We start from the raw sequence: 25,822 nt of genomic DNA, 5'->3' as shown, positions 1-25,822 counted from the left end.
TAAAACAAAACAATAAAAATGAATTAGTATTAAAAAAAATTAGAGAAAAATGAATAACCATCTAACAGAAAGTGGATAGAAACATGAATGCTGGCAGAAAAAACAACAAAATAACGGGCAAATGGATAAAAAAAATGAAGTTGTTTTCAGTTAGAAGCAATGTAAAAAGTTACACGATTGACCTGCTTTTAACTTGTCCATCCCTGCCATACCATAAAAGGCACCAACCTAAGCAGTCGATTTAGGTATCTTGTACTGTTTCTTGAGGAATTGAGAGGCCTCAGGATCAGTCCTGTGACACAATATTCTCACTAGCGTCTTCGAATCGGCTCCTAGTTTGCTTCGGGTGCCCTGCATTTCCAGGCTACCAGCAGATTTCAAGTCCTCGATCAGTTCCCGAGTCTGTGAGATTGAAATAAATATAAAAAGTCAGATACCCTGGGTAAATGTACCTTGAAACGATTTCTAGGTGAGCTAATAAATATAGTCTTAATCTTTGGTAGCAGTCAAAAGCTCGTTACTAATCCTTTCTTTCTTTTCATGATCTTTCTTGACAAATTAAAAATTTCTCCTCAAAAAAAAAAAAAAAAAGGATAGGATAAATTCAGGGAATAAGTAGTCTCTCTTCCCTGAATCAAATAAAAGGCACAATGTTTTATTAAGTTGGTAAATAGAAGTAAATTCAAAACATGTTAATAAATTTGGACTTACCGGATTTATCCCATTACCACATTTGGTCAATCTCGAATTTATCCAAATTTACTCCATGAAATTTGATAAATCCAAGATTTACCGAATTTACTTCCATGAATCCCCAAATTTTACATATTTTTATATTTTTTTTAGTTCTTTAGTTAATCAACTTATGTTTAAACCTTACAATCTTCTTTAACAATTAAAAATTTAAGATTTTCCTTTCTTTCTTTTCTTTTTTTTTTTATTTAAAGAAAGTAAATAAGCTATTTACTACCATAAAGGTTTAAAACCAGACTGCTTTTTTTTTTTTTTTTTTCCGAACCAGTTTCGTATTCAGGGTAATCCCCAGCACCAGCAATGCAAGAGTGAGAAGCATGGTAGTTAATTGCTCATATAGACATTTTTCTTCCAGTAAAATTCAGTAAGGGTAAAAAACTCAACTCCCAAAGAATTTCTTTTTCCTTCAACTTTTGAGTATTTAAATGCAGTAAAGACAGGAAACTAACCTCATATCCATGCAACTTTACAACATGCCGGACACGTGCCACCTGGTTTTCGACGACTCCTCGAGGAAGACCATCTCCTCCAGAAATAAAAAACTCCTACGAAGTATGCTCACAATGAAGTCCATTTGATAAAAACTATGGGTCTTGCCAATTTTACAAAAATTTGGTACATTTTATACAAAGTTTGGAAAACATTGACAAGGTTTAACTGCAAGGATATTCGCCTTTTTAGTGGATTCCTTGTAACATGCGTGAGAGTGTCCACATCAGGGCAAAACGAAATTCAAACACGTCATTATTGAACAAATCACAAATTTACTTTCAACATTGTTGTCCATTCAAAGATCATACTGAAAATACCTTTAAGACCTCTAGATCTTCTTCAAAAAGTTTCTGGTCGCCTTTAGAGAAAAGTCTTAATGGGCCTCCATCCAATAGTACACGGAGTAAGCCATCCTAGGAAGAAAACACTTCAAACAACTTTAAAACTGAAACTTTTCTGATTATATTTGTCTGAAGAAGCAAATTAGGGCACATACCAGTGCTGCTTGAAGGAGACTTGTCACTATGTGGTCACGAAGTGGCTCTACAATCATATTGCATAGTTGACTAAGTTCCTGACGACAAAAATATTACATAGTTGAATAAGTCCTTATAGTAGTTGTTGATAGAATATTTCAGTCTAGTTAAAATTTTGGAGAACAATGAATGCATACATTATACATAGACACACCAACTTAACAAAATGGAAACTTGGATTAGACAAACGTCTGTCGAGTTATTAAGCCAACAAAATCATGCTGAGATATGATGCCACAAGGTGTTCTTTTTACCCTGAATATCCACAGTTTACCCCATGCACTTTCCTTGTATTTAACGTAGACATACACAGGCTTACTGACTATTTTCTACTTGCTATCTTAGATTAAACAAAGAAATAATTAAACAAATATATAAATGCTCGAAAGTAATATGTGCTTTGAGCTCTCTATATCAGGGAAAACTCTAATTTGGAGCTGAAGAAAATCCCCAAGACGATTTATTTTTACCTAATGTTACTATTACATGTGCACGTAACTAAAATAAAAGGGGCAATTCCAGGGCAAACTTGCTGCGCTTTGTCTTGAAAATCAACAGAGAGAAAGAAGACTAACATGGAAGAAACAAACATCCCACACGCAATATAGGAGGTAAGGGACAAAACCACACAGCACATGCAACCAGTATTAGAAATGGAAGGAAAATAAAAAATTTGGAAACAATCCCTCAAACAACTCTAACAATATTACAACAAACTCTTTTGTGCTTAGAAAAAAGTCAATAATAATAAAAAAAAATCAAACCGTATCAAGTGGTTCGATTACTGCTTCGAACCGAGATTGGGAAACACTGGGTTTATATAAATTGTTGATGAATGGCTCCCTTAAATCCCAAAAGACAATTTTAGTTCCTGCAACATATAGTTGGCAAATAATCAGCGACTAAATTTGTTTCTCAAAAAAGTAGACATCACAAGCAAGCGCAGACTGTTACCAGTGAACTCGCAGATACGATCAATAGCAGCATTTATATCTTTTCTACTCCCATCAAATGTACCATTCTGTGCAAAGCTTTTGGATTTCTCTATAAAAGAAAGCATTAAAAAGTTGTCCAGTGAGGTAGGGATAAAGCAAAAGAAAACATTATAAAGAATAACTGAACATACTTTCCCAGAATAACAAAAAATAACGAGGCTTGCAATTACTAATTATCAATAACAGAACAATTCATTAGTTTCATTTGCTTTTTATACGGAAGATTAAGAAATTCTTACTGCGGCAACATGTCATATAGATTGAATAATATGAAGGTATACACCTTAAATTAATGAAATGGATAGGTACTAAGGAACCAAAAAAAAAACAAAAAAAAAAACCGAAGATACTTACTTACAAACTTCTCGCTGGGCTTTTTCCTTGTCCATCTCTCCCAAATGCTATCTTCCAACTTATTCAGCTGACTAATTGCATACTGTGGGTAACACAATTTTCAGAGTGGTTTCTACTTTTACAATGAAAAGAAGAGTGAAAAAAAATAAATAAATAAAATAATAATAATAATAATAATAATAATAATAGTTATTAATAATAATAATAAAACAGAGTAGCTTTATATCTATGCAGCTAAAGTTTTAGTTATACAATTAATGCAATAAGACGGAGAGGTTTTTATGATTCAGTTTCTCTTAAACTGTCATGTACTTAGGAATCAGGGGCTTAATTTTTTGTTTCGTTAAGACGCTAAACCCTGCTCCACCTTGAAGTTTCTTCAAGGTGCATGGTACCAATGTGTGGAGAATGCCGTAATGTTGAATAGGCAGAATGTTGTGTAACATGATGAGCATGCAGCGTAAATGTACATTTCCAAAAGAAGAAAAAAAAAAGAGGGGAAAAAAAAAGAGAAGAAAAAATCTACTTCCGCAAACTCTCTATGTAGCCACCAAATCCTTACTTTCATTGACAACAGATGTCTAAAGAGATTAAGAAGACCAGTTTGAGATTAAAATAGACTCTCTAACATCTAGGCAGAATAAAATGATTTCACTGGGTTGACTGCTAAAATTCCCTTTTTTTTTTTTTTAAGTATAATGTCCACAAGAAGAAAATCTTAGCATAAAAAAAAAAAAAAAAAAAAAAAAAAAACCTAATCGTATAAAACCTTAGTGACAAAAATTATTCTCTTTACCCAAACAAAAACGAAACTAAGAATCCGATATTTATATATTAGCTTGAACTCACATAGAGTGTGTTTGACTGAATGCAAAGTGTTGGAGTTGTTAGGACATTAATTTCAATTGACTTTCTCTCATCAGGCAATCTAGGGTCAAATAGTTCCTTCTTTACAAAAGCCTTGATTCCAGAATCCTTCCGGTATCGTGTGAGAATTGGCACAGGAGGAATCAAATCTTCCTTGCTAGCTGCATAACAAGAATAACTCTTCAGTGTCAATGGGGATAGAAAAGTGGTATATGATAAAAAAGATAGAAAGATTTGATCAACCAGTCACAAACGATTTGATCAACCACAGACCATGCAAAAAAGTAAATCCAAATGTCAACAAAAGAGAAAAAAAAAATAGAAACCAAAACTGTTGAGAAATCAGCCCCTGATTTCAAAGACAGAAAGGAGCGACAAGCGCCAATATTTGGTAAACATTAGTGAAACTGTGAAAGTTAAACAAAAGAATGTTTGTTGCAGGCAAAGTGTAATAACTGAAGCACATTAACTTGGAGGCAAATTACTAAAGCAAGCAGAAATTATAAACGAATGAGCTAATAATTCCTCCATAGGATGTCCTCACCCAACTTGTCGACAACATGATTTGCATAAACTTGAAATGCATTGTCGATGCCACGAAATAAGCTGCTCAGTTCAGAAGATCGCATTGGAACTTTAAGAGCAAAAAATTGATCAACAGTCTGCAGTAGAACATATACAGAACAAAAAGACATAGGATTTAATCAATAATCTGTTAAACAATACCAGAGGCACAATACGATACATACATAAATATAACAGCAATAGTTGCTTCCAAAAATTACAAGAATCTAAAAGCTTCCAAAATCTCTAATATTCAAGGAAGTTAAAAGTCCTATTTGCTTGAATACTTGCCAAACTTATCAAATGATCCATTTTGTTAAGGTCTGACCTTCAGTCAAATTTTAACCTTGTCTAGCATCACTATTTGTTAGTTGTCATCGGAAAATATTCCCCAATAAGACAATATTCCTCATTTTATAAGAGTAAGATGAGATATAAGTTCTACATATCTACCACGTGCAAAAAAAAAAAAAAAAAAAAAAATCATATGCAAAAGGAGATGGTTTGCACTTGATCTAATTGGTGAAGCTTGGGTTCTAATCAGTTGCTTTAAATTGAAGTATGATCTACAAAGAGAAAATTGAAGTTTGAAGACAGATACAAATTACTATTTCAGATCAAATATTTTGCTCCTAAATAAGTTTTTTTAATAGATGTGTTTGAACAGAGTTTTAAATACGGGAACATCAAAATGCCTGGGTAATCATGGCCACTAGCCATAAAATATAATTTCAATTTCGTCTAAGGAATTTCCGTTTCTTGCTTTTTGCCTTTGTCCCTGGGGTTATGGGTTTCTCTCATGAATTGACATACACGTAGTATTGCCAAGAGGGATATATAATAGGCAGAATGACAGTTAATTTCTATGTTCTACACGTAATAAGACTTCTCTAAACCATAACTAATTAAAAATGTTTACTATAAACGATTCTAACCAGTATCAGTTTAGCAATTTGCTTTTTAGTACATATAATGCCTTCCTATGATAATTAATGCCAGCACGACCAATAATCATACCAAGAAAGAATATGATACTAAAAGAGTCGGATCTTATAAATTGTTATTTACTATTAAGAGTTAAAATTTAGTGCTTTTCTGCCTCCTCATAGGTTTAGCTTTTGGGAGAAAGCGTAAACTGATATTCATATTGTACCTCCTCGACAATCCTGTATACTTCAACAATTGAACTTCCATGCCTTTGTTGAGGCGATATTGGGTCCCACCGCTGTTCAAAACCATATAAAACAAATAAATGGTGAGAAGAGTTTCCACAAACAGTTATTCTCTAAAAAAAAAAACACAAAAAAAAGGAAAAAAGACAACTATTGCCTCATGTACAGAAAGATTTTTTTTTTAAAAAAAAAAAAAACACCCTAACGAGAGAGCCTAAAGAAAACCATCCCCAATTCAACAAAAGAAAAAATATCTTACTAGAGCCCAAACGCCCAAATTTCTCCAAAAATCATACACAATGCTTACAGGGCACCCACTTAAGACCTGGCTCAGTGAATCTGGCCACCTCATAATTCATACCATTAACAGCATAACACAAGAAGAATACTGTCAGTTTTACCTCCTGTGCAATTGCCCGTTCAACCCAACCTAAGATTCTTCCAAGCTGCGAATTTACCCAACGCAATACCAAAGTTCCAGACACAGATTCAATCTGAAAAAAAGGGCTTACAGTAAAGAGTATCATACACTATACGCATAAATGAAAGTTAATTGTAACATTATTGCCTTAAAGACAGATCCATTCTCAAAGTATGGATATTTAGAGTTTTTCAAGATCAGACAAGCGGATAAATAATAAGTAAAACACGGCCAACAAACTTTATACATGCACCAACAAGTGCACACATATTTCAGACTAGCGTGATTACTTAAAATGATTGTAGTATATGATAGAAATTATGCAAAGCAAGCCCATTTCAACATAAATAAGAGTATCATGCTGGACTTTAGAACACCTTGGCCCTTGGTGATAATCATGGACACAACCTCTTTGACTTTATTTAAATCGGCAGGGTGCATTGTCATGTTTCTTTTTGTTTTGTTTTGTTGTTTTCTTTAAATCTTTCTGCAGTTGCTTTCCTTTTTCGTAAGAGGATTCCTTATCCTCCTTTTGAACTTCTTTTTGAAAATCCATATTACTATATTTTCTTGCTTCTTATGAAAAAAATAAACATAAAAAAACACCATTAAAATATCCTGATAAAGATTGAAAGAGACCGTTTATTTGAAACCCCAAAAAGAAATATCTAGGGAAAATCCAAATATTACTTGATAAAGAGACAATCTCTTGCACAAGGCCGCTGCAGTTTCCTCTTGACATGCAGACGTAATAAGTGCAATGATATACTGCTCAAGGCTATCAGCTGCTGGAAATACAGACACTGCATCCTCGGTCAGATGTTCAGCACCATCGAGAAAAGGTTTCTGAGAAAGCATTTCAATCAAGATGCTATAATTCTAACCAAGGTAAAATGGACATATCAAAAGAAATGTGAATTGATCAGAAATTGAAATACACTAACCAACTTATTTCCATACAGCCTGTGGAGAAGCGAAGCTGATACAAAAGTTGCTTGTGGATTCCGTTGAGATAATATTGGCATAAACATGGTCGAATCTTTTTCCATAAGTTTTTTGCTCTCTTCTGCAAGCAATGCCAAAGGATGCTCATGCCTTGTGTCTAACTTATCCGGGGGGAAGAAGAAGATATTCATGCCTGTAGCCGCTGTGTGATGAAGAAGATTCAGCTTCAGTAGGCTTAGTTTAATCACAGAAGTCGCTATTTAATAATCTAGCCTGAGATTAAGCCATGGCTAGGCCACGTATCACTATATTTTCTGTGTTACTGACAAAAGCTTTTTGCTAACAAAAAGGAGCTTAAGAACCCCCTTTTTTTTTTTTGGATTGGCATGCTTTATGGTCTTTTCTTTTTTCATTTTATCTTTAAGGACCGCATGTCCTTTACGTATTCCCTTTTTATTTTCTTAATCAAACTTTAAGTGCACACACACATATCTTCATATATTCTTTTTTCCAAACAACGGTAACAAACATTTTTTAACTGCCTAACATGGACAAACATCATTTTTCCGATTTCTTCTAAAAGCTCCTCATAAAAAGACCTAAATAAGAATAAGTAGAATGTGTGTTTGCTCTCAATCTTCAGCAAGTAGAGGAAATCAAAACAACTCCCAAATATTATGCTCTCTTTTCTCTGTCCTCTCGTAGAAGCAGCAAGTAAGAATAAGAGAATATGTGTTTGCTCTCAATAGCAGGTAAAGGAACCAAGTTATCAGTTTGACTTTGTTCATATAATGCCAACTCAACCCAACTACTTTGAAGGAAAGGAAAGATAAAAACTGAATCCATCCAACTGGTGTTCACCCCAATGAACCGTGAAAACAAATCCCAAACACCATGCTCTCTCTCGCAAAAAAGAAAACCCTCGGCCATATGTATAAATTATAGTCCCTCCCCACCAAAAAAAAAAAAAAAAAAAAAAAAAGTCTAGGCATTTATGCAGCAAAAGCATCATGTCAAGAATTTTACCCATTCCATTAGCCAGAAAAATCCACAAGAATTCTTGATCAACTATAATTCTTACCCTTGCAAACGCATTCTTAATTGATGATGATATATATGATTCTATCTGATCTTTGTCTGCAATGGATGTAGACTGCGTCACTGCCTGTTTGGAACATGAAAATTGTGACTTCAAACCTTTTCCAGGATGTAAGACTTTTACATTGCAATGCTAAAGAAAATTCTAAAGAAAAAAAGCACTTTCTGACCAGCATAAAAATTTATCAGCAGAAGACGCTGAAAATCTTGAGAAAGCTACATTAACTGTAAAGTTTTAATAAATATGTTTAGCACTTAAATATGGTTTTTCCAAGTGTTTTAGTCATAGCAATGTTAATTGTTTTTACTCAAAGTGAAGTTTTTCAACATTTTTGGAGCCCAAATCTTATAACCTGCCTAAGGTAAGTCTAAATTAAGGTTTTTAGCGAATTTTTAACTGGTTTGAAACTAGAATATGATGTTTTTAAGTTGTTGTTCAATTTGACAAATTTGTGATATGTTTATGTTCTTGAAAATAGGTGTTTTGATGTTTCTTGAGAGAAAATGGTAAAAATGAAGAAATTGAAGATAGAGGTTGATTTGGTTGATGTTTCTACAATATGGAAGTCTGAAATACGTATTAGGGGCAGAATGAATGAAGTTTGCATTGTTTTTATGCATTTTATCGAGCTGCGTGCAAGGTGTTTCTGAAAATGTTTGACTAAAATTTCTAAAATTTCAGCAACAAGTTCGGAATTTGGGATGGGGATTCAAAGGGGTTTTCTTGTAACTCTTTCTATCAATCTTTGACGAAAAATCAAACGGTCCTGTTTTTGATTTAAATCAATTTGGAAAAATTGTGCCCCTTATAGAGTTAAGGTGTTTGCCTGGTTATTTTTTCATAGAAAGTTGAACACTTGTGATTTAGTGCAGAGAAAACGCCCTCATATAGCTTTGTCTCCTAGTTGGTGTATCATGTATAGGGTTAATTATGAAACGGTAGATCATCTATTCATCCATTGGGATCGGCTCGGAAATTGTGGTGGAAAGTTATGGGAGCAGCTGCTGCGCATTGGCCTTTCCCTTTTTGAAGTAATTCTATCCTGGTAGCGTTTTTCGGCTTTGGAAGAGATAAAAATGCCAAAACGATTTGGAGAGCTTTGATTTTAGCTGCTCTATAGGGCATCTGGTTGGAGAGAAATCAGAAAGCTTTTGAGGATAAGGAGATGTCATTGAAAGACTTGTTTGAAAAGGCAAAATTTCTAGCGTCCCTGTGGTCATCAACAGATTCTTCATTTAAAAATTTTCCCATTATCTTTGATTATGTTAAGTTGGGAAGACATTCTCAATATGATGGGATCATAGGATATGTTGTTTCTGTTTTGATTTTAAACTTTATTCGTTGATTTAATTTCCTTTCCTTTCTTCTTCGATGGAATCCTCTTCCACCCTAAGGCTTCTATTTTAATTATATTTACAAATGTTCCGCTTCCTCGGCTTCTAGCTCACTTTAAAAATTTTTATGATACAAGTGATGAGGATAATTATGTCAGAACCGCAAAAAGGCATGCCGAAACTCTTTTTGAAAACTGATGAATGAAGTTCACTTGCATACTAAGCTAAAGTTGAGGTAAGAAAACACTAGTTTATGAACTTTTTATGGGCTTTACAATAGGATTGTTATGCATAAAGACAGTTCCAGATAAGTCTAAAATGCTTGTAAATACTAGTTCTTCACATTTGTTAAACCGAACCATGATGAGGAGTTTGTAAATATTTTACGCTAATGTCTTATCATACAGCCATCTTAGCTTACTGTGTTTTTCCGATTATGAGATTTTAGTACTGCACAGCTTAGTGGCATTTTCTAGTTAAGTTCATTTGAAAGCTAAGCTAGTTTGGGGATGTTAAATTAACTGCTCTAATTACAAGTACAAAAAGTTGAAAAATTGTTCATAGGAGCATATGACATACTATTTCAGGTTCTTCCACAAGTAGCCTCCGAGAAATCATCGCAACTGCTACTATATTCTCCATCATTACCGAATCCTACAAGATATTAAGAAGTACATGACTGACCCGCATAACTAAAAATAACTATTCACATATAAAAACAAAAAAGAAGTGACCAAAGGCACAACAGTTTGTTATCCCAAGACATCCTGATCAACATAGAGAGAGAATAAAAAACAATGCTAGTGTCACTATTTACAGTTACAAAATTGGGAATCGGCAGAGTTCTTCTATCCTTCTGTTTCGAATTTTTATTTTCTTTTTTTAGGGTAATATACCAGAAAGAAACAATTCCATCATTTACCAGACATAGAAAGAAACTACAGAATCCATCAGTCGAGTAGAATCTGGTAAGGCTTATTATTTTCGAGCAGACAGATTTATTTTAATCTAATTTAAGTTTCGCATGGAAAGAAAAAGCAAGTAGAGATTACGGATTGCAGAACAAAATTTAGCATTATGATGACAAAGAAATTAAAATAAACTTATCAAATCCGAATGCTTGCAGTGATTACCTCAGCAAAGTGGAGATGGTAGTCTCCTAAATGTTTATCAGCCCATTTCTGAATGGGTGCTAAAAAGGAATTTAAGAAAGTAACATCTTGAGATCCCATTTCACCTTCAATTTTAGTACGCAAGCTTTTCAAGTGCAACCTTTCTTGTGGGCCTCGCTGTTCCTTCAGTGGTATTCTCTTCAATTGCTCAATTGCATGTTGTAGAATTCCTTGGTCACTTGTGATAACATACTGTAATCATTAAACCAATTACCACGAATAAAAGGAGATATACACATATATATGGAGTAATTTACTTAAAAAGCTTCCTTAATAACACAGTAATAAGTATATAATTGAAAAAGATCCAAGATCATCAAAAAGACACAATTTCTGTGATTTTAGTTACGATATCTCCTCCTTTGGATGCACTTGCAATCACTAATATCTAAATTCTGGTAAATATAACAGAAACAAGAAAACTTTGTAACCAACAACTTTGAAATCATATTTATGCAATTTAAGCCCTAATTTTTTATCAATAAAAAATGGAGTTCTTTTTTTTGAAAAAAAAAAAAGCAAAACAAAAACAAAAACAAAGGGCAAGAAATCCTCAAATAGAACGAAAAAACAGAAAAAAACCATGAAAAGCTGCATCACAGAGCGGCTATCAACTGTAGAAAGCAACCACAAATAGAAAGTCAAACAAAGAAAATAAGTCCTGAAAAAAAAAAAAAAAAACGCTATAAAGAAGTATAAAGAAATGCATCACACATTTTGTGAACCACAAGTGTCCCTGTATTTGAATGTGTGTGCTTGTATGTGAGAGAAAGAAAGGCAGACAGATAGTTGGCGTTTACTCCGTGTGTGTGTGAATTGTGAATATGTTTGTTATTTGTAATCCCCCGCATGCACGTGTGTAGAAGAGGCAACTATCTTGGATTCCGAACCATTATATTCACACAAAAGATAGTGATCTCCTACAGTAAATGATTACTGGACCAATAAAAATTCTAGTCCAACCAGAACTTCACCTGACGGAATAGCACCCATGCATAACAGGTGCAATGGATGGTCTCTGTGATTCCTAAAACACGCCAGGTTGACTTGAAAAGCTCAAGCATTTCTTCTACTTCCTGGAACAAATAAGGAAAAGGTTTTAGATGGTTTCAACTTATTTACAACTTTTCCAGTTACCAAAAAAAAAAAGTTATTTAATTAGCATTTATATGAGGTATAACAGAAACTCTCCTGCATCTAGAAAGCTTTTAGTCCAACTTAAGAAGCACCGGAACAACATGACGGAACAATCTGACTTGATAATATTAAGGAACCTAAGATTCAAAAGAATTCACAGTATTCAAGTTCGACTCTTAACGTATCTTGGCCAAGAACAAGAGTACTAACCTCTGTGAGCTTTCCCTCATCCAATACATCAAAGACACTGAGAAGCAGTTTCTCATACAGCCTAACGTTTAGGTGATAACCATCTGCCCAGTGGCATACTTCCCCAGTTAAATCACCTCTTGAAGGTCTTTCAGCCAGGGGAATGGCGCTCTCTCTGAGAGCTCTTAAGCATTCTGTCCGCTGGAGTTCACCCGTGGAAGAAGGAAGAAACTGTAATCAAATAAACAAGAAAGAGAGACAGAGAGGGAAAAGTAAATCAACAAGATTTTCATAAGATAATATTTACAAAAGAAACATACTAACGGAGAGTATACTGAGGCTGAAAGGAGTTACTATGTGATTGTGGCTGGACCAAAATCCTCAAACATGTGACATTAATAGTGTTTTCTACTTCTTCTTCTTTATTTATTTTTTATTTTTTATTTTTTTTATTTTTGGTTCTTTCTTCCAATTAGGGTACAGCCTTCAGATCAAGGACAGGACACACCAAGTACTTCTTCTATTAAGGGACAAGAATAAAGATGTAGTAAACGGTGCAGCCATATGAATAATGAGTGAGCTTCAGGCAACATGCCAGTTCAGAAATTGTAGACAAACATAAGAGGAAAAACAGATTCCATGATTCTACTCAATGTGCAATGTCACTGTCTTCATCTTATTTGGGATGAATAGCAACCCAAATAGTAACAACCATCAAGTGGATTCAAGCAATGCAAGATAACATACTTGAACCCTAGTCGATACATTAGTTGTCCCAACAAAGTGGCCTGAAATAAATCTCAAGGATTTGGGCACAAGCAAAAGAAATTCAACAAAGAACACTTTCTCAGGGACAGCAGGATTCATCCAAGCTTCTCTTAGATTATGGCTTGGAAGCAATATTCAAAGCTACCAAATGATATGTGGACAAATCTAGACTGATTAGGACCTATTTATGGTAATTTCTTAGGTCAAAGGAATATGCTAGGTTTATGCCTATTGTATTAGGAAAGGATTATTCTTCTTTATTCTTTCCTTTTCTAATATGTTTTCAGAGCCTTTTTATGGCCGGTTGTACTTCATTCCAAATTATAAGAGAATAAGAAATAAAGCAGTGTTTTCCGTTCACTGTTTTCTACCCGTGTGTGTTCACATGATATCTATGACCATTCTTATAGTCCATATACTTTAATCATCCTTTACAACCTCTTGACAATCACAACTGGCTTTGAAAGTGTCAATAGGACAACGAACGTCCAAAGGCAAGTTACAATTTGCATTCATGACAGGCAACATTGAAAACCATGTAGCAGTGAAACTCACTTCGGATTCCTCAATTTTTGCCAAAAGAATCCTCAACTCATTTGCCTTGCGTCCAGATTCCCCAAAACCAACAACAGGGTGATTAATAAGCCCCTCCTCCAGGATGTTTAGCTGCAACAAAATAGGAAACTCTTAATTTGGAACATTAGATACATCTCCAATCCAATACCAGAATAAAGATACTTAATTTGCAAAGAAAACAGAAAGTGAGCTTAATTTACCTGCCTTTTTTGCCAACGTATATAGGCTTTCTTGTCAGAAAATTCTGAGCGTGAAATACAACACAATAGCTCAAGAGGGACAAGTAGGGCATCCATTCTCTTCCCCACTTTCCCTGAAAGAGCATTAAGAAGCCCTTGTCTTGTCCTGATGTCCATAGCCTCAGATATCTACACTTATAAAATTAAAATAAAATTAAAATAAAATAAAATAAAAACAATAAGAACATTAGTCTTGTCCTGATGTCCATAGCCTCAGATATCTACACTTATAAAATTAAAATAAAATAAAATAAAAACAATAAGAACATTAAACAACAACAACAACAACAACAACAACAACAACAACAATAATAATAATAATAATAATAAAACCATGAGTATGGAGGCAAACATATTATTTACATGAAATATCCCACTGACGTGAACAAAACCAAAATTTTAACATCTGGTTCCAGCAAACGAATAATCATTGAGTCCTCTTTCCGGACAACACATACAAAGACAAAGAGACCCGCCAATAGTTAAGTAATTAGTGAACCTATGAGAGATGTTGACTTAGTTTTTTTATCTTCTATTTCTATCTAACATCTAACTATTTTCTTTAGTTATTCACTAGAGCAATTATGATCTGGAAGTGATTTAAAAGTAGAAAATAAATATATGAGAAACATACCTTCCATTGATAAAAGAACAAGATAAAATGATTTTTTATATAAGAAAACACCTTTATTGATAATTATCAATAGCGGTTACAAGAGGATAAAGTATCCTCAAAATACAAGGAAAGCTGAACAAATCAAAAATTCAATCAGATAAAACTAAGGATGCATCTTCCTACCACATCTTTCCAATTCAAAACAATCAAAGAAAACGAAAAACCCTTAAAAACTGTGTGATGAAGCCCATAAAGAAGCTGAAAATTTGGCTTTCTAAAAAATATCAGCAATATCCAAAGCCTTCTCCTAAAAAATTTTCACATTTCTTTCCAGCCACAAGGTCCACATTATAAAAAATACCAAACTTTTCCACACTTTTGTCATCTTGTTGAAACCCAAACCCGACAAACTTTCCATCAGCACCAAAGTGCAGTGTGCTGGAGTAAGCCAGAAAAAACCAGCCTCAAGTAAGAGTTCTCACCAAACCGATCTAGCCACCGTACAATCTAACAATAGGTGGTTGATGGTTTCTTCATCACCCCTGCAAAGAATGCACCAGGATGGAGAAAGGGAAATGTGGGGGTTTTTCCTCTGGACCGCATCACAAGTATTAAGCTTACAACGCGCAACCAGCCAAGTGAAAACTTTAATTCTATGGGGGACTACATCACAAAATGCCACCATCTAACCAGGTCTGAATTGAAAATTATTAAAACTTTATCCTCCTGCAATCACACTCCAATCCATAACTACGCCTTTCCCAAAGCTGGGTGACATTGCCTTCTACATCTTCAAAAATCATCTTATTCCTTTCTAATCAAATTGCCCAACACAATACAATGATAGGAGTATTAAAAGTGTTTCTCCCTCTCTTATGGAAAACAAATAGGATAAGAGGAGACAAGAAAATCATCACATGAATAGAATAGTCTTTGAAATCTTTTAAAGAAACCGCAGGGGCATCTAGTGCCCGTTTGGTTTTAGGACTTGCAACCATGACTCTGATTCTGCTCTCTCACAAAAAATTTGAAATAAAATTAAATTCATAACCAAAATCACTGACTTGAACGCGTGAACCAAACAAGCTACTAGTTTTATAAATCCTCCCACTTCTCTCAAGGCATAACACCCATACTATATGCCCTTACCCCAATCATTCCATAAGTCCTTAATCTATGTTTTGGCAACTGAAACCCCAATCGCAAACAAGTCTTCAAGACATTTTGAAACCACCCATAAAAGATTTAACTCCCACTGAAACACCCTTATTGATCACAGTTGACCACTTGCATAATGTTGATTCGTGTGCGGCAGTAGTTTTAGAATTCAAATTATTGATTTACTACATTATTGTATCGTTTGATCTTTCTTTTTTTTTTTTGTGAGGAAACTGTTGGATCGTGTGCATGAATAATTATTGATTTGTCTAAATGTAGTTTAAATCCAACTTCATCTGTTGAAAAAAAAAAATCCAATTTTCATATTCAATTGAAAAAAAAAAAACATTTTTTGAATATTCCAGACGAACATACATGTTACTTTTTTTGTGAAACAAGAAACTATATATTAACAATATTACTAGATGAAATACACACGCACATCCAATCACACAATCTATCAGAGGAAGCATTCAAAAAGAAGAACCCATGATAAAAGTTAACCTTAAAGGGAAACGTAAAAGAACTTGAGCCCTAAGACCACCTTCAATGAAAATATCAAATTTAGCACCAAAACAAAAACAAAACAAAAAAAAACCAAGGTGCTATGTTTGGCACAATCATTCATTTCATGTTCCATTGCATTAGTGCCATATTTTAAATGCCAATATCACATTTTCCTCACAATTTTAAAATGATATTGTAATTATTTTTGGGATGTGTGCAAAAATGACCTTTTTGAGATATGTTTTAGTAAATGGCCGAAGTGTTGTAAAATTAGGTAAATGACTGTTTATCAGTGATAAACTATGGTAAATAAATGACAAACCAGTTTATCAGTGATTGACTTGGTGGCATATCACTGATTGACCAATATCAATCAGTGATTCGCCAACTTCAACCAATAATTTACCAGTTCATTATTGTAAACCATTGGTAAATTGGTGATAAACCGTTTACCAATGATACACCATGATATATTAATGATTAACCACTGTAAAATAAGGACATTTACCTAAAAAAAGTTTGGCCATTAATTTAAAAGGAGTAGCCAAAATCGGCAATCCACCTAATTTTCCTTTATTTTTTGACTACCAAGCATTAATGCCCTTCTTGTCAGCATTAATCAAAATCTAAAAATGGTAGCTTTGTAATTACTTTTGAAAAGTAAACCAGATAATCCCAAATGCGAAGCCCAAATATAGCACAACAACCAGATCTGCATTGGGGAAGAGCTTTTGTGCCCAAATAACTTTTCGCATTAGCACATTAATTTGGCACTGCATTAGAGATGCTATAAGATGCATGCAAATGAAACTAAAGGCTTTCTTATACCTCCATCTGGACACGCATGGTCTCTAGCAAACCAACCAATCCAGGCGCTCGTTGAGACTGACTCACAATGCTTTCAGTTCTACTACGTCCAAGCGTACGCATTAGCTTGTACCTCTTATCTTTCTTTTTCTCCTTTGCAGGTACAATGAGTCCCCTGTTTACATAGTTGAAAAGGAATTTACAATGCAGAAAGCAAAGGATAAAACAAACAAAAATTGTTTGTATACATGGATTAATTGCATGGCTTTCTAGGAAACATAAATGTAGGAAATCTGGGAATTATTTGTTCGTGTTTATCTGAATTAAGTTTGAAGTTTGATTTATTTCTTTATTTGTTAGTTAGGATAAGGAAGATCTCCACCAGGATATTTACTTTTTTTTTTATAAGAAACAAAATTTCATTAATAAATCAAGAACTTTACAAATGAAGTTTTTGGACAGATGACGAATCCATCCAGGGGAAATAAAAAGCAAATACAAGAACAAAACAAAATTAAATTAAAATGAGGAGAAAAAACAGCCAAAAAACTCAACAAGAATATTGATTAAACACCTCCCAAGCAGAGCCACAACCATTAACCTTACACCAGCCTTACACTAAAATATCCTCCCAACTTAATATTTACTATATTTCAGGTGATAGCTTTTTTGTTCTTAAATAAAAGATTTGGTTAGTATTCAATTCTATAAAATGTCATGTATTTTTCCTTGGTTGGTAATCAATGAAATTCAGCAGTACTCTTTCCATTCCTTCCTATGCATGTTTTTATGGTATCTAAAGATTTTTAGAGGAAATGATTTCTTATTTTCTTAATTTGGTTTACAGTGAAGGCTCTCTTTAATAGAGAGAACAAAAAATACAAAAATGGTAATTTTTTATTACCACGTTTATTCTCCTAGAAACTACCAAAAATACTACAAAGAAATTAGGAAATAAACATTAAAGTCAAAATACTAAATTGAGACACAAAATCCATGGGAATCATTCGGATATCCCCATGGAATCACACGGATTTCCTACACTCCCCCTCAAGCTGGTGAATATATGTTGATCATTCCCAGCTTGTCTACTAGAGCTTCAAAACTTTGTCTTGATAATCCTTTGGTCAGAACATCCGCAACTTGTTGAGACGAAGGCACATACGAAAGTTCTACTACTCCCTCATCAATCGTCTCCTTAATAAAGTGTCTGTCAATTTCCACATGCTTAGTGCGATCATGGTGAACAGGATTATGAGCTATACACAAGGCTGCTTGACTGTCACAGTAGACTCTTAGAGGAGTCTTGTGTTCGGCTTGCAATTCTTCCAGAACTCTTCTGATCCAAATTGTCTCGCAAATTCCATGTGCTAGTGCTCATAGCCAGAAGTTGACCGCTTATCTTCGATTGAACCTGCCCAATCAGCATCTGTAAAAGCTTCAATCTACCTTTGATTAGTTTTTCCAAAGAACAGACCTTTCCCTCGTGTCATTTTGAGGTATCTTAGAATCCGATACATGGCAGCTAGGTGTTCTTCATAAGGAGAATGCAAATACTGACTCACAACACTTACTGCAAATGCTATGTCGGGCCTGGTGTGGGATAGATAGATTAGTCTCCCTACTACCCTTTGATATCTCCCCCTATCTACTGGATCTCCCAACTCCTTCTTCACTTTACCATTCACTTCCACGGGGTTCTCAAATGGTCTACTACCAATCACACCAGTTTCCTTCAAGAGATCAATCGTATACTTTCTTTGGGAAATCAAAATACCTTTTCTTGTACGAGCAACTTCCATTCCTAGAAAGTATCTCAGTTGCCCCAAATCTTTGACTTCAAATTCTCTAGCCAACACTTTCTTCAAGTCTAACGGTTCTTCAAGGTTATCCCCAGTTAAGATAATATCATCCACATATACTATCAAAATCGAGACCTTACCATCTGAGTGTTTGTAGAACAATGTGTGATAAGCCTGTCCCTAAGTGAAACCAAAATTCCTGACTATCTTAGTGAAATGATCGAACCATGCTCGAGGAGATTGCTTAAATCCATAGAGTGACTTCAACAATATGCACACTTTATTGCCTCTAAGTTCCCCTTCAAACCCAGGCGGTAAATCCATATATACTTCTTCTTCAAGTGTAACATTAAGGAATGCATTTTTTACATCCATCTGGTGTAGAGGCCAGTCTAGATTAGTTGCCAACGAGAGTAGTATTCTGATTGTGTTAAGTTTAGCCACTGGGGCAAATGTCTCATTATAATCCACTCCAAAGGTTTGTGTAAAACCTTTAGCTACTAACCGAGCTTTATATCTTTCCGCTGACCCATCTGAGTTGTATTTTACTGTGAAGACCCATTTACAACCCACTGGGCATTTTCCTTTGGGTAGATCTACAATCGCCCACGTACCATTCTTTTTCAAAGCTTCCATTTCTTCCAAAAACTGCCTTCCTCCACTGTGGCTTTTCAAGTGCCTCATGTATACTTCTAGGAACCTCCTCAGCAAAAACTTCTCGATCACAGCTTGGAAAGCAGGTGACAACCTCAGGTGGTACGGCTTCTCCTGTCAAGTAGTCCAACCGTCCTTTTCCATCAATCACACTAGAAAGTATCTCAGTTGCCCCAAATCTTTGACTTCAAATTCTCTAGCCAACACTTTCTTCAAGTCTGACGGTTCTTCAAGGTTATCCCCAGTTAAGATAATATCATCCACATATACTATCAAAATCGAGACCTTACCATCTGAGTGTTTGTAGAACAATGTGTGATAAGCCTGTCCCTAAGTGAAACCAAAATTCCTGACTATCTTAGTGAAATGATCGAACCATGCTCGAGGAGATTGCTTAAATCCATAGAGTGACTTCAACAATATGCACACTTTATTGCCTCTAAGTTCCCCTTCAAACCCAGGCGGTAAATCCATATATACTTCTTCTTCAAGTGTAACATTAAGGAATGCATTTTTTACATCCATCTGGTGTAGAGGCCAGTCTAGATTAGTTGCCAACGAGAGTAGTATTCTGATTGTGTTAAGTTTAGCCACTGGGGCAAATGTCTCATTATAATCCACTCCAAAGGTTTGTGTAAAACCTTTAGCTACTAACCGAGCTTTATATCTTTCCGCTGACCCATCTGAGTTGTATTTTACTGTGAAGACCCATTTACAACCCACTGGGCATTTTCCTTTGGGTAGATCTACAATCGCCCACGTACCATTCTTTTTCAAAGCTTCCATTTCTTCCAAAAACTGCCTTCCTCCACTGTGGCTTTTCAAGTGCCTCATGTATACTTCTAGGAACCTCCTCAGCAAAAACTTCTCGATCACAGCTTGGAAAGCAGGTGACAACCTCAGGTGGTACGGCTTCTCCTGTCAAGTAGTCCAACCGTCCTTTTCCATCAATCACAAGGACAACCAACTGAGACCATTCTACATAATTCGCACCATTCAACTTATGTTGTGTAATCTGCAGTGAATGGTTGTCGTTAATGTTGTGGATGATTTGTTGGGGTGTGGCTGTAGTTGTCGTCGAGGTTTGCCCGCTTGTGGCGTCGGAGGCAACTTCCCGAGAGGCCCCAGTTATGGCCCCAGTCATGGCGGTTTTCGCCATTAGAAAGAGCAAGGGAAAACTCAGTCCTGCTCTGATACCATAAAGATTTTCTGAGGAAATGATTTCTTATTTTCTTGATTTGGTTTACAGTGAAGGCTCTCTTTAAATAGAGAGAACAAAAAATACAAATATGGTAATTTCTTATTACCACGTTTATTCTCCTAGAAACTACCAAAAATACTACAAAGAAATTAGGAAATAAACATATAGTCAAAATACTAAATTGAGACACAAAATCCATGGGAATCATTCGGATATCCCCATGGAATCACACGGATTTCCTACAGTATCAATGTAGGTAGCTAGTTGAGGGAAACGATGTATGAAAAGGCCATGACAGGGGCAAGTAAGGGCGATGGCTTGGAAGTCACAATCGAAACTTCTCAGTCGACTCCTATAATTGCTACTGCTGCAATTCCTGATCATTCATCCCCACAAATAACATCTGACAAACTCAACTGCAAGAATTTTTTATAACAGACCAGATCAGTTCTGATGGTGATCCGTGGACGAGGGAAAATGGGCTACATCAATGCACAACAAAAAAACGTAAGCAGGAGGACCCAACATTTCAGACCTGGGATGCACGTAACTCAATTGTTATGGCATGGCTTCTAAATTCAATGGAAGACGCAATTGGAGAGACCTTTATGTACTATTCAACAATGAAAGATCAGGGGGATGCTGCTAGTCTTGCGTTTTCTAACCTTGAAAGTGTTTAAGGAATGAGGCTCGTAATGATCCCGTCTCAAATTTCCTATTTTAAAATAGAATTTTTCAACTTCCTAGCAACTTTGACTTCATCCTTATTGGCTATTGCCCTTTCTTCCTTCTACAAAATTTGGTGAAGAATTGATTTTGAGTGGCTCCTCTCTTCCTGTAACGCCTCCGACCAGTTGGAACTCTAGTTTGGTAACATAAATCCTTTCGAGAATCCTCTAATTCTTATTTTGGCATACAGGAGAAATGTTTGGTTTAAGGTCTCTCTAGCAATTTCAAACAAACCTCTACAGGAATCTCCAATGATTTTTAATACGTGGTAATTCCACAAATTAAGAGGCAGCCCTTCTGTTCCAATTCAATTGTTCCCTGCCTCAATTTTAATTATGCCCATCATCAGAAAGAAAACTTGCTTGGAATGATTTTTTTTTATTTACTGCTCCATTTTAAATCTTTGTAAGCTTCGTGAAATTGTCGACCTGTTTTTTCTACATTCAAGGATTAATCTGTAACTCTGCTATGTGAAGAATCTTCTGAGCTCTCCTTCTTTTCCATGGACCAAAGCCTCCTTCACCAACTTGCGAAGCCATGACGCCCCCCACATTTCAATGTTCACATTAAAGTTTATTGTTCTGTTTCTCTTGGTAATAATAATGGACCGATCAGACTATCTAATTTACAACTGTCACATCTCCTGGATGCAGAAAAATTAGATTTAACTCCTTAAGGAGTTCAAGCATGACAAGCAACTTTAGAATGGAAAATGTCTATAACTCTAACAATTTGGTGAAAACGTACCCTGAAGCACCAGCACATGCGAGCAGGATTTCATATGCAGTTTCACGGAGGTCATCGTCTGTGATACCTAAAAGCAATGAAGCACAAAGATCATAGTATTATCTATCCCATACAAGTTTATGTCACAATTTACCCTAACATTAAAGCTCAAATATTGAAAAAAGAAAATATCATTGTGGAATCTAAATCTTCAAGTCAAAGGTTATGTGGTAGATATTTCTAGAAGGATACCATATGCATTAAAGAATATTATATATATATATGTTAGACGAGGAACTATTAGGTAGATCAGCTATCATAAAAATGTTTGTTGATTTATTGTAACAAGGTTCCTGAGTTGAAGGGATCCTAGTCATTTCTATATTTGCATGTATATAAAGTACTCTAGCGTCACATAATAAGAAATTTGGCATTTCCTTCACTTCCAACAGTTATTTTCTTGTGCATGCTGAAATTAGAACCAAACACATGCTAGAGCTTCACCAAAACAAGTTTGCCCCCTGTGTAACTGTGCATACACCAGAGGGCCATTACAAATAAGTTTTGGTAACTAACCGGTCAAGTTACAAGCATGGATAGTTTAGATACGGCTCTAGGGAGTGACATAAAGCATGGATATCTTATTCAAAAGCTATAAGGCATTATTAGGTTCATGTGGTTAGAAGACCTAAAAATCATTCCAAAGCTTAGATGAATTATGTTTGTATATAATTTGACATTTACATGGTCATTTAACTAGATTAGGAGATATTTAAGATACCTGTCACAAAAGACGGCAATTTCACAGCAATATCAGTGGCATCATTTCGATTTCTTCGTGACATCCTGATATTAATAACTTCTTCAATATTATCATCATCATCAAAATCTTCAATGTCATCTACAGTTAGTTCCTGAACTTGTGTGGAGTTGAAAGATTCTGATTTAGAAACATTGGACACAGCAGGCAATGAAGCAACGTCCGCAATTGGAGTGAGATCTGAAGTTGGTGAGAGAATAGGGGGTGGAGTGTAAACGGGAGGTGGTGTGAAATCCGGCAGGGGGGGGTTGAAAGATTCTGATTTAGAAACATTGGACACAGCAGGCAATGAAGCAACATCCGCAATTGGAGTGAGATCTGAAGTTGGTGAGAGAATAGGGGGTGGAGTGTAAACGGGAGGTGGTGTGAAATCCGGCAGGGGGGGTGGTGCCCTTTTAGGAGGAGAACCCGAAACCTTAGGATCCGTAACCAAAAAAAACTCACCAACAGAACCTGTATTATTCTGGTCGAGTTTGAAGGAAGAAATCCAAAAATGACCAGAACAAACAATATGAACAACTGACTGGTAGAAACCCAATAAAATAAAAAATAAAAATAAAAATTCTTAACGAGCAGAAGCTGAACAATTAAAAGTTTTTTTTTTCTTTAATATGACTGAAACTTCATTGAATATAATTGAAAGCTACAACCAGACTAATCTAAGAACAAGGTGTGCTCAAAGCAGCCAAAGAGAAAAGAACAAAACGAACCCAGAAAAAAATCGGATACAATCAGTGTCCCACAACAACTTTCCAATTGGATCAAAGACACTGGATAATACCGATAATGTTTTACATATCGTGGCTCAAAGAGATGCTAGATATTTGACCCCTTGAAACATGAATAAAAGATAATTAAAGGTAATTACGCGAAAGAAACTATCGCAATTAATCTTTCCAGTTCAAAGGATCAAAATTCTAAAGTTAACAACAATTGAAAACACACACAAATATATATATATGGACGACTTTTCAATGGTTACGTCTCCATCGATAGTAACCCATTAAATGTAAAATTTGATGACGTAGTGTGATAAGAATCTAATTTCATTAATTATAATAATTTTTTTTGGTCAATTACTAAATTTATTACAACCATAAGATCAATATCTTACGGCTAAAACAATAATATCCATCAATAGGTAAATATTGGAGTAACCATTAAAATATATATATATATATTATCAGACACAGGTCATGATGCCAAAAAATACGTAGCTTACCATTTGGGGTAAACCAATACTGTCATGATAATCTCGAATAGCCTCTGCGAGTTCAAGCATTCCACCTAAAGTTGAAAACACAAACAAATACATTATACACACACACACATATCATCAAATGAGTTCGACGGAAAAGAATTACAACTTAGAATCATGAAAAGAAGCATGGTAATGATTTCCACCTTTCTTAGCACAATTGAGGACAAAATCAACACTGACTTGGTCAAGATCCACATCGTCTAGCGTAACCGCGCCAGGAGGCATTACAACCTTCTTTATTAGACTACCAGAGAGTATAAAATCAAGAAGTATTCGCCTGTCTCGCCGATACCTCTGTAGTAGCTCCAAAGAACTTTCCCTGCATTTTTCACCAAATACATCACTCTTTTATCTTTCTTTCAGACAAAAAAAAAAATCAAAACAGAAGAAAGAGAAACATACTCGTCCATCTCCGAGAGACCGCAAAGAATCTATCGCTACAAGATGAGAAAAAAAATCCAGAAATTCACTCATTAATAAAAAAACACATCAATTAAGCTAATTATGCAACACGTAGTTTCCAATTTAATCGAATTCGAATAGCGGGATCTGTTTGCTTGGAAAGAAAATGGAATACAAGAAAATGGAGAAATGAAAATTAGATTGAAGCTAAAATTATAGATTCTCGGGATATCTGTTTTTGTTTCAAAGAATTTTAGGAAACAAAAATGGAATTCAAAATTCGCATGTCCGGTAATTACCTCAGATTTCTTGGGAACCAAACAGAAGATGTAATCTCAAAAGCGAGCTCATTAAAGAAAAGAAAGAAAGAATCAGAAGAAATGAAAGTCAATTTGAAGCAAACAAGAGCAAAAGGGTGGGAGTTCAAAGGAGAATGTAGAGTGAAAAATATGAGGGATTTGTTTGGTTAAACAACTCAAAACAGTGGAAACCTTTTTATCTAGAATTTGAGGGGTCGTTTTCTTGCAACAAAACTTAAAAAAAATTTAAACTCAAGTTATAATTTTATTTAAGTTCACGTTCTTTTAAATTTTAATTTTATTTAATTTTATTCAAGTTACAACTTTAACTCAAATTCAACTCAAAAACTACACTCAAGTTACACTCTAAAAGAATAACCCCTTAGGATTTGAATTGTTGTGTTTTTAATTGTGATTTAAATCGGTATTTAGAAATATAAATAAATTATAAATTGAAAATAAAATTTAAACTGCGTTTAAATAAAGTGTTAAAAATTATCATTAGAGTTCTGTAACAAATTTTATAAAACTTCATTATAAATTATATTAAAAAATAGCAATATAGGTGAGGATTTGTTTCTCTTTTCGTTATAAACACATTAAAAAAACCACCTCAATTGGAATTAAAACAAAGAGGTTATAAGACTTCGTTCATTTCACCGATTCGAGTTTTCAGTTCTAAATTTCTACAGTTAAAAGCTCTCAGAAAATGTCACATCTAACTTTTTTGCTACAGTTAAAAGCTCTCAGAAAATGTTACATCTCAACTCGAATCCGCGAAGTGAACTAGGATATTTTTAAGATTGAAATTGAAGGGAGAGAAAAAGTGAAATCTGAAACTGTTAAACTATTGACAACAATTTGAATTGTTTGAATTTAGGAGATGGTGAATTCTAAAAATCAAACATTTGACCATTATTAATGATTTAAATTGTCTTTTAATTTTTTTTTTTCTCAAACACTAATTTAAATCATAACTAACAATTTGAATCTTAACTAACAATTGAGTTGTTGAAACAAACAAGACAGAAGATGAATGGCAAGTCCGACCTTTGTAAGATTTGGATCTGGATCCAAATCCCTCTCCTCACTACTTTTTAATAATTTAGGTCCATTAAATAAATAATTTTTTTTTGTTTTTTTGAGTAATTAACGCCATTGGTCTCTAACCTTTTAAAAGGTGATAACTTAAACCCTATTCTTTTAATTTTGATAAAACCGTCCCTA

At 34.7% G+C, this 25,822-nt stretch overlaps 1 protein-coding gene across 1 annotated transcript; it reads right to left on the bottom strand.

The window, feature by feature from the left end:
• LOC21392690 lies at positions 1-24,748 on the bottom strand. Its single transcript, XM_010099618.2, has 28 exons — positions 24,596-24,748; positions 24,297-24,331; positions 24,038-24,213; positions 23,856-23,920; positions 23,006-23,096; positions 22,595-22,834; positions 21,835-21,901; positions 16,723-16,876; positions 13,575-13,742; positions 13,354-13,464; positions 12,052-12,261; positions 11,679-11,780; positions 10,666-10,896; positions 10,112-10,186; positions 8,158-8,264; positions 7,099-7,258; positions 6,845-7,000; positions 6,135-6,227; positions 5,715-5,786; positions 4,542-4,659; positions 3,980-4,158; positions 3,131-3,212; positions 2,736-2,825; positions 2,546-2,652; positions 1,742-1,819; positions 1,563-1,658; positions 1,203-1,298; positions 1-402 (listed from the first exon to the last, which is right to left on the bottom strand). Exons 2-28 carry the CDS (start codon positions 24,302-24,304, stop codon positions 229-231), a joined length of 3,306 nt encoding a protein of 1,101 aa, XP_010097920.2. The 5' UTR covers positions 24,305-24,331; positions 24,596-24,748; the 3' UTR covers positions 1-228.
• Between the last annotated feature and the right edge of the window lie 1,074 nt (positions 24,749-25,822).

This window comes from Morus notabilis, unplaced genomic scaffold, assembly GCF_000414095.1.
Source record: "Morus notabilis unplaced genomic scaffold, ASM41409v2 Scaffold1604, whole genome shotgun sequence".
NCBI lineage: Eukaryota > Viridiplantae > Streptophyta > Magnoliopsida > Rosales > Moraceae > Morus > Morus notabilis.
The sequence above is the reverse complement of the archived record's forward strand: the minus strand, read 5'-3'. Positions and strand labels throughout refer to the sequence as shown.

What these genes read in the sequence shown, in the direction of transcription:
- LOC21392690 (XM_010099618.2), bottom strand. An exon ending in ATTGCCGTCTTTTGTGACAG is followed by an intron (nt 21,902 to 22,594) that starts GTATCTTAAATA and finishes CATTGCTTTTAG; the next exon opens with GTATCACAGACGATGACCTC. An exon ending in GCCCAGCGAGAAGTTTGTAA is followed by an intron (nt 2,826 to 3,130) that starts GTAAGTATCTTC and finishes TTTCTTTTATAG; the next exon opens with AGAAATCCAAAAGCTTTGCA.